We start from the raw sequence: 9725 nt of genomic DNA, 5'->3' as shown, positions 1-9725 counted from the left end.
TCAGACTGCATGCAAATCTGATGCTAATTACATGGAAATTAATTACAAGTCCTAACTTCCATATGTCTCGATATGACCCTTGGGGAAAAACCTGCTGCAGGTGTCTACTCCCCACCACAGAGTAGTGAGCGGAACACAGGCTATGATGTTGCCTCCTTCACACTCACTCTTGCCACTGCAGTGAGAAAAGCTGAGAGGAGGCTAAAAATACTAACAATAGAAATTTGATTTCTTCTTTCAGACAAAAAGCCTTGGCATCCACGGGAGGAAGAAGTGTTCAGGCAGCATGTGACTGGTTGGTATGAGATAAATAAATTGAGAAAATAGCATATAATTAACTCTAAGTGCATGTGGATGAGTGGGGAGGTGCAGACTTTCTCTAGTGGACCCTTGCAGAAGAGACAGGAGCCAGAACACTGTGGCAAGGGCATTTATCAAGTCAATTACCTCCTCTGCCCTGGCCCCAGGGTATATTTCTCCTTGGAGCTGTTTAAAGAAAATTCTAAGTAATTCCCAGATAGAGCCCCTCTCATAAGATCTGTCCCTGCTCCAGTCACTTAAAGATTCATTTTAGGGGTATGGATATTGGGCAAATCAATTTAGAGAAGTACCCTACTTACCTTCCAGGGTATCCCTACCCAGGGTGGATCCCACACGGTTACCTTTCTGGGAGCTTCCCTTGTCTTTGGAGGGACATGGGTTTAATTATAGGCTGACCTGAGGGACAGGCTGGGTTGGTCCTAGTGGATTGGGAAAGGATTTGGAGTTGATCCAAGAATGCTTCCTGGAGAGTGGTTTCAGGACTTTTTTAGGGAGTTGTAGGATGAGGAGGCAATATGACAAGAAGGAAGACAGAAGTTGCTGCATCTGAGAGTTGATTGTGAAGTGTGAGTTTCCAGAAGTAGGTTTTTAAATCATGAATGAAAACCCTTCCCTGCGCGCTATGCCGGGGATTTGGGGCACATAGAGGGTGGATCTGTCTCTCAGTTCTTTTTCTCCTTCCGTTATTCTCAAGCAATACCTCATTGGCTTACTTCTGTCTTACAGGTTATTCTCCCACGTCGGTGACCCCTTCCTGGATGACCCCCTGCCCCGGGAGTACGTCCTCTACCTCCGTCCCACTGGCCCCTTAGCACAGAAGCTTTCCGACTTTTGGCAGCAGTCGAAGCAGATCTGCGGGAAGAACAAGGCACACAACATCTTTCCCCACATCACACTCTGCCAGTTCTTTATGGTGAGCGGCAGCCCCCCCCCCACCCCTGGGAAGCCTGACTCCCAGGATCCCAGCCAACCCTTTGGGACCTGGAACAAAGGGGGAGCCTCGCAGGAAGATGGCAGGAATAGTCACGGGCTCTTAGAGCTGGAGGGACCTTCAAGGGATCAGTGAGGTCCACAATGAGCCCCTCACCGCAACGCTTCCTAGTTTTATCTGCTGAGGCCCAGGAGCACCCCCGGATGGGGTCAGCACCAGATTGTAACCCTCTGTGAGAGACACACTGGTCTGGCTGCTGGAATAGAATCACTGATCTAGCTTCACACTCGTTTGCTGTCTACCCTCTCCACTCTTACAACAAGCAAAGAGGAGAAACTAAGAGCAGGGAACAAAAAAGGTAGTCTATAGACAGGGAAAGGCATTTCCTGTCCATGGGTTTTTTTTTCCCCACTATATATTTCTAGAGAATGCAAAGGTATTTACTTGCCATTGTTACCTAGTCTATAATCCTAGCTGTCAGGAAGCTTATCTACTGACGAATTTTTTTTTTTTTTTTTAAGAGACAGAGTCTTGCTCTGTCATACAGGCTGGAGTGCAGTAGCATGATCTCGGCTCACTGCAACCTCCATCCCTCAAGTTCAAGCGATTCTCCTGCCTCAGCCTCCCAAGTAGCTGTGATTACAGGCATGCGCCACCATGCCTGGCTAATTTTTGTATTTTTAATAGAGACGGGATTTCACCATGTTGGCCAGGCTGGTCTTGAACTCTTCACCTCAAGTGATCCGCCCACCTTGGCCTCCCAAAGTACTGGGATTATAGGCGTGAGCCACCGCGCCTGGCCTCTACTGACCCAGTATCATCCCCCTCACTATCACACATGTAAATACATTTTGTGTACTTTAGCTCTCTGTGGTAATACAGAAGAGTTAATTTATCTCCATACATTCAAGACCAAACAAAGTGGTTGCATTTTAAAACATTTTTATAAAAAATATTTTGCTTTTTTCTCCAGATATATTCTCTCTCTTTTTCTCTCTCTGGTAATAATATGTTCCTAACACCTTCTCTTTTACCATTCACCCTGAAAATTAAAGTGACTATCATTTCCTCTTAGTCATCCCAGGATCTTTCTCAAAACCCTTCAGAGTTTGAGAGACATTCATTCTTTTTTCCAATGCTCTCAGGAAGGTAGGAGGATGACGTCACAGCTCTCTGGGACTCATTCTTCCCAACTCTCATGAGGGTGGATGTAGAGTCAACTTCTGATCATCTAAGAGGAAAAGAAAAGGTACAGATGATACAAAGTAGTAGAAAACGCGCAGCTTCTCCTGGGATGCTGCACTCTCTCCTGTCACATTCCTTCATTTTTTTTTTTCACAAGCAAAGAGAACTTTGATTTTTTTTTTTCTTTTTCTTTTTCTTTTTCTTTTTTTTTTTTTTTTAATATATCGTCTCTCTCTGTCACTCAGGCTGGAGTGCAGTGGCGTGATCTTGGCTCACTGCAACCTCCACTTCCCAGATTCAAGTGATTCTCCTGCCTCATCCTCCCACGTAGCTGGGATTATAGGCATCCGCCACCACGTCTGGCTAATTTTTGTATTTTTAGTAGAGATGGGGTTTCACTATGTTGGTCAGGCTGGTCTCGAACTCCAGTCCTCAAGTGATCCGCCCACCTCGGCCTCCCAAAGTGTTGGGATTACAGGCATGAGCCACTGCGCCCAGCCTGATTTTTTTCTAATTGATAAAAATTGTATACATTTATGGTGTATAACATGATGGTTGAATAAATGTGTGCATTGTGGAGTGCCTAAATCATGCTAATTGTATATGCATTACCTCGCATGCTTATCATGTATTTGTGGTGAGAGCAAAATCTACTCTTCGTAATTTTCAAGCATACAATACGTTATGATTAACTATAGACACTAATAGCATAATAGGAGGTCCCTTGAACTTATTTCTCCTGTCTAAGTGAAGTTTTGTGTCCTTTGACCAACATCTCCCCCGTCTCACTCCCCTTTCTTGCTTTCTGCTCAACCAGTCCTACAGCATTTTGGCTGGGTTCACAGGGGCCACTTCAGAGCAAGGGAAGGAGGGAAGAGGTTGCGTGTTCCCCAGATTAATCCACCAGTTGGGTAATCTGTGTCTGAATAATTGGAGGTCTGCAGTTCCTCTCTCTCCCCACAGACGGGGGTGGTGGTTAAGTAATTGCATTATCAGCCTCCTCCAGTCTCTGGGGAGAGGATGCCAATGTTAAGCAGCAGCAGACTTCCATCTCCCCTCGTCTCGAAGTGAAGACTGCCTGTTTTCCCTGCCAGTGCGAGGACAGCAAGGTGGATGCCCTGGGGGAAGCTCTGCAGACCACGGTCAGTCGCTGGAAATGTAAGTTCTCGGCCCCGCTGCCCCTGGAGCTCTATACGTCCTCCAACTTCATTGGCCTCTTCGTAAAGGAAGACAGTGCGGAGGTCCTCAAGAAGTTTGCTGCTGACTTTGCTGCAGAGGCTGCATCCAAAACCGGTAAGCAAACAGCTGCCAGGCCAGCCCTGGGCCCTGTCAATCAAAGAGTTGGAAAGGAAAAAGGATAGGAAATGGTGGTAGAGGAGCAGGATGGGGTCAGGAGGTGGAGGGCCCTGCAGGAATGGGCACGTGTGACAAAAAAGCAGCCTTTTCCTGCAGCACCCCACGCCTTTTTGCTCCCTTGTCAAAATGTTCAACTCCTTTTCTGCTAACCTGGAGAGACCATCTAAGGCTTATTCCCTAACCCCCAAGTTGAAGCGTCACAAATGGCTTCCATACGGAACTAGAAATGTATTTCTTTGTAGCACCACCATCTCCTCCTAATTCAGAATTAAAGAAACATCCTTTCTCCCTCCCAAGCTACCGCTCATGTAGGTGTTTATCTGGGTCTCATTGTTTACTCCATGACAATCCAGATCTTTTCTCAGTGGGTAGCAGAGGATAGAGAGAAGAGTGGAAGCACTTCGTATTATATCACAATAAAATCCACGGAGCCAATACCCTTCCACTTGCTGAAAACCATTAGACAGGACCCCAAGCCCCAAGAGTCTGTCTAAAAATGTAACCCCTTCCAGATGTCTCCTGCTCTTCTCATGGGAGCTTTTAGCTCAGGACACCTGAGATTTCCTGTCAAAGGAATTAGTTTAAAGCTCGAGGCAGGAGACACGATGGAGGTGACAAGAGGGAGAAGTTTTCAAAGCTCTTGTGTCTGGCTACAGGTGTGGACAAGCTCACTTAGCTCAGTGACAGCAGGGAAACAGACAGACAACCTGGTGCGGGGAGAGCCTCTTGGCTCGCTCCAGCATGAAATCACAATTGGCAGGTACTTACTGGTCACCTACTATGAGGATTCCTCCTACATGAGGAGTGCAACAGGGAAGAGAACAAGAAGTGGTTTCTCCTGGCCAGGCCCTGTGTGACATCAGCTCTGAAAAGAGAAAGGGGTGGTTCCACCTTCACAGAAGGAAGGAAACTTGCCCTGAGACTATGTTGATCAGGACAATGGAGGAAAGACCGACAGGCGGGCGGGTGGCAGGAGCACAGGCAGGCAGGCATGAGGAGGGTGTGAGCAGAGGACAGTGGGGAGGCTGCCCTGGCCAGAGTGGACGGTGCAGGATGCACAGTGGAAGCCAAGTGCTGAGTGCAAAGCTGGAGGAGACCTGGAACTCCCCTACCCATAATTTTATGGAGCAGCCAGAGAGGGGGAAGACCTGAGCAAAGCCCCACAGTTTGCTCCTTAGCCTTTTGGCCTATCCCGCACCTGCCATTGTTCCCTGCTGCTATTTTCATCACCATCTCAGGCCCTTTGGGGGCCTGAGATTCCTCTTTACCAGAAAAGCCCCACACAGGGCTTGGGACTTATGAGTGTGATCAGGGCTCAGCATCACTGCAGGATCACAGCGCTCTCGGAAGGAACACAAGGACCTTAAGACCCCTCTGTACCTGGGGAGGGGCCTCTTTAGACTCCGCAACCCCCACCCCCACCTCTTGCTCTCCCTCAGCGACGGGACTAGTCTCTGGGTCCTGACTTCAGTGAAACCTGACATTTCATAGGAGCTTAATATTTCAGAGAAAGAGCATAACAGAGAGGCAAATTATTTCCTGTTCTTATCCCTCAATCTCAAGGAAATGGCTTTCTCTCATCACACAGTAGTTATCATCAGAACCACTAAATCCCCACAAGGACCAAAACTAATGTCAAAGCCGCAAAACCCAAATCCTTCACAAATGAGAAAAGCAAGCCTCAGCCAGGGCCACAGCAGATTCTTGGAGTGCATACTGAGCGAGAAGCAGTCGAAGCCCCAGCTTTCCCCGTGGGAGGTGGGAAGAGCCAGTCCCTCTCCAAGATCCTGCTGTCATGAAGAACTTGGCCAGCTTCGTTTCTCTGCCGTTGTGTGGCCCCCTGGTGGGGATGTGGAGAACTGGATGACCCTGCACAGCTTAGCTGGTGCAGCTCCTTATTACCTAGCATGGAAAGCTGGCCACTATGTCTTTGCCCTGGAACTTGGTATTCTCCAGTTGTTGGCAGGCCCAGATATAATCAAGAAGATTTAGTGTCGTCCTCCATTCAAAGTGGTCAAAGGAGATTCATTCATGTGCATTTATTCATTCAACAAGTACTGAAAACCTGCATGATATGCTGAGTAAGGACACAGTGTAAGCAAGAGACAAAAACCTTGTCACATGGGACTTACACCAAAGAAAGGCAATGCAGTATAAAAGTACTTAAAACCGAAATGCTCAATTTCTGGTTCTATCTTGGGCCACTAATTTTCTGTGTGACTTGACCAAGCCCCTTAAATTCTCAAATTCCCTAATTTCTTCTAGTTGCAACTTCTTCATTATTCTAGCTTGTACAATAGATGATTCTCCCTCATTGAAAATACAAAAGAAGCCAGGCATGGTGGTTCACACCTGTAATCCCAGCTACTCAGGAAGCTGAGGTGGGAGCATCACCTGAGCCCAGGAGGTCGAGGCTGCAGTGAGCTGTGATCATGCCACTTAACTCTAGCCTGGGCAACAGAGCAAGACCTTGTCTCAAAAAAAAAAAGTACAAGAGAAAGGAAAAAAAAAGCCATTCCCTCATGTAGGTAGGGTTGTTTTGTTTTGTCTCTTGGGGTATCTTAGAATAAGTCTGTATACTTTAAATGAGTACGTCTCAACTAAGGGTGATTTTGCCTCCCAGGGTACATTTGGCAATGTCTGAGGTCATTTTCAGCTGTTACAGCTTGGAGAGTGCTGCTGACTTCTTGTGGGTAGAGGTCAGGGATGCTGTGAAACACCCTATAATGCACAGGACAGCCCCCCACAAAAAGTAATTATTCAACCCAAAATGCTGTTGAGAGAAACCCGGCATGAAACTTTGAAAATATCCATCTTTTTCCCCTCATTTCTCCATCAATCTCACCCAGAAGCTAAGAGACCTGGTTCCAAAATGAAGGGAATATAGCCTTGGGAGTCACGCAGTTACAAAACATGCTTTGTATTTCTACACAAATTATTTCATCACTGTAGGTCATAGTGCCCTTGTCTGAGTGGTGGGGCTGGTGACCAGACACTGGAATGGTTGTGAGAGGACTTAACTAAAAGGACTGCCCTCAGCCAACCCGTAGCTCCTAGAGGAAAGCCATACGGTGGCTCTTTATCTCTTGAACAGTGGCTGGATTCGGAATCTCTTGCCATCTCCTTACCCCCTTATTCTACTGCTGTGAAGGAGAGAAACGTCTTTTGTCTTCTTTGTTATATGGGAAGCAGAACATTTCTCAGGGTACCTTTCTAAGCCTTTCCTTAAGTCTTCACCATTGCTATGATCGCCACCTTTTAATTACTGACTTTTTTCTTCCTTTTTCCAGAAGTGCATGTGGAACCTCATAAGAAGCAGCTACATGTGACCCTGGCTTACCACTTCCAAGCCAGCCACCTACCCACCCTAGAGAAACTGGCCCAGAACATTGACGTCAAGCTAGGGTGTGACTGGGTGGCTACCATATTTTCTCGGGATATCCGATTTGCTAACCATGAGGTAATGTCTCACTGTGGTTCCAAAAGCTACCAGGTGCAGGGATGCAATCAGTCTGCAGCTCGCTGCTGCAGAGAGATGGGTACCTACAGGGGAGAAATGGAGCAAGCACCTAACGGAGAGTCCGTTGGCCCAGGATTGTGTCCAGCCTCTGCCTGGCTCCCTGGGAGGCTTCCAGCATGCCTCCCTCCTTTCTGGGTCACAAGTGGCTCATCTGGGTAACATAGTTCTGTCTCCCCTGCCAATCTTACCCCAGCGAAAAAGAAATGAAATGAGAGAGAATAAATAAAAAATATACTGGAAATTGTTTAATATTATATAAATTTATGGTGTTAATGGAAGACATCATTTTTACCTTAGGTGAGTTGAAGAACACACAAAGACAAGCAAAAACAAAAACCTTGCAAAGACATAATCAACAGATATTTGCTGTGTATCTGTGTCATGCAAAGTACCAGGTTGCATACTGGAATTTTTAAATGTGGTCCTGTCCTCAAGGAGCTTTGAGGACAGACACGCATGAAAAGAAAACTCAAGCCACCTGTTATGAGAATTTTTGCACATCCCAGTGGGAGGCCTGAGTGAGAAAACTGAAGAAAGATTGGTACAGCCCTACCATCCTTCCTTTGAGGGAATCAACATTGCCTTCTAGACAAGTATGTGACATCTTGGAAGCATAAATTGCCTTTTTTTTGGAAATGGAGTTTCACTTCTTGCTGCCCAGGCTGGAGTGCAATGGCACGATCTTGGCTCACTGCAATCTCCGCCTCCCGGGTTCAAGCGACTCCCCTGCCTTAGCCTCCCAAGTAGCTGGGATTACAGGCGCCCGCCACCACACTGGGCTCATTTTTTGTATTTTTAGTAGCACCGGGGTTTCACTGTGTTGGCCAGGCTGGTCTCGAACTCAGGTGATCTGCCCGCCTCGGTCTTCCAAAGTGCTGGGATTACAGGCATGAGCCACCGCACCTGGCCAATATTATCTTTTTCTATCCTGAAGGAGAAGCTGAGACACAAAAACATCAGTGTCTTAGTAACTTAAGGCCAGAGATGAAGCGAGAGCCCAAGTATTTTGACCAATAAAGAAGGGCAACCTGTCTGAAACAAAACTACATCCTAGCCAGGCATGGTGGCTGTCACCTATAATCCCAGCACTTTGGGAGGCTGAGGCAGAGGTATTGCTTGAGACCAGGAGTTCCATACCAGCCTGGGCAGCATAGTGAGACTGTATCTCTGCCCACCCACAAGAGACCTCATCGTGTGTTAAAAATGTGCCTTCCAACTTAACTACATGTATTAAGCAATACTTAACATTTATTTCCCAATTTTTCAAACAGCCAAAGAACTGGTATTTCTGTTAGTTTGCATAGCCTTTTAACATCTCTTTTAGGCTTCTTTAAAAAAAAAAAAAAAACCATGAGAAAACAGTTAGAACCCCAGGGCTGAGAGCAGGCAAGCTCATTGTTTTGGAAGTGGTAGAAGAGCCAACCCACGAATCAGAGGTTCAGGGCTCAGCGTGCGCCTGTGAGTGTCAGGGGCGTGCAGCGTTGTCCGACTCTGCTCATGGGAACGTGATGTCCTCCTTTTGAGTCATTTGATGCAGGTTTCTGTAAGATGCCTTGAGCAGACTGGGCCTGATCTTACTTAAGGATTCTGACATCTCAGGCCGGGCTTGGTGGCTCACGCCTGTAATCCCAGCACTTTGGGAGGCCGAGGCAGGCAGATCATGAGGTCAGGAGATTGAGATCATCTTGGCTAACATGGTGAAACCCCGTCTCTACTAAAAATACAAAAAAACTAGCCGGGCGAGGTGGTGGGCGCCTGTAGTCCCAGCTACTCGGGAGGCTGAGGCAGGAGAAAGGCATGAACCCAGGAGGCAGAGCTTGAAATGAGCCGAGATCGCACCACTGCACTCCTGCCTGGGCGACAGAGCGAGACTCTGTCTCAATAAAAAAAAAAAACAAAAAACAAAAAGAATTCGGACATCTCCTAGAGTCACTTAGAACTAGCCCTGAAGATAACAAAGGAGGTGTGGCTGGTTGGACTCCTTCTGAGGGCAAAGAAAAAAAAAAGTCAAGGGTTGCATGCAGATGACCTCTGAGAAGTCACCTAAGAGAAGGAAGGTGGCAGTGGAATTTTACAAGGAATATCCTCTAATCAACACTGCCCTCCAGTTAACTCAAAGGGTAATTGCTTTTCTGCCTGACCCACTTTCTGCTCAACTGGCATGGAAGGAAAAAGGCAGCAAGCGCCCACGTGAATTATTTTCTAAAAATAACTTGGCCTCTTTTATCTCTTATTTGTAAAAGCTCATTTATTACCGTTCGTTCTGATAAAGCTCTCCTTGGCGCCTTTGGACTGGACCTCTCCCGTGAGGTCTTTCGGTCCTACCTGAGCCGTCTGCACATGTAACCCTCTTCTTACCTGCCTTCTGCAACCTGCCCCCAGGAGGCAGTTTTGATTGACTGTTCCAGTGAA

At 47.0% G+C, this 9725-nt stretch overlaps 1 protein-coding gene across 1 annotated transcript in view; it reads left to right on the top strand.

Moving 5' to 3' along the window:
- The first annotated feature begins 241 nt into the window (after positions 1 to 241).
- Positions 242 to 9725, top strand: part of UBASH3B (ubiquitin associated and SH3 domain containing B) — a 38362-nt gene continuing 28878 nt past the window's right edge. Inside the window, exons 1-4 of the mRNA XM_030918372.1 lie at positions 242 to 295; positions 1048 to 1234; positions 3532 to 3730; positions 7084 to 7253. Of these exons, the coding sequence (XP_030774232.1) occupies positions 1232 to 1234; positions 3532 to 3730; positions 7084 to 7253 (372 nt within the window). The 5' untranslated portion in view covers positions 242 to 295; positions 1048 to 1231. The remainder of the gene's footprint in view (positions 296 to 1047; positions 1235 to 3531; positions 3731 to 7083; positions 7254 to 9725) is intronic.

The sequence above is a fragment of the Rhinopithecus roxellana genome, chromosome 15 (genome assembly GCF_007565055.1).
Source record: "Rhinopithecus roxellana isolate Shanxi Qingling chromosome 15, ASM756505v1, whole genome shotgun sequence".
Taxonomy (NCBI): domain Eukaryota; kingdom Metazoa; phylum Chordata; class Mammalia; order Primates; family Cercopithecidae; genus Rhinopithecus; species Rhinopithecus roxellana.
This window is presented reverse-complemented; position numbering and strand designations above follow the sequence as displayed.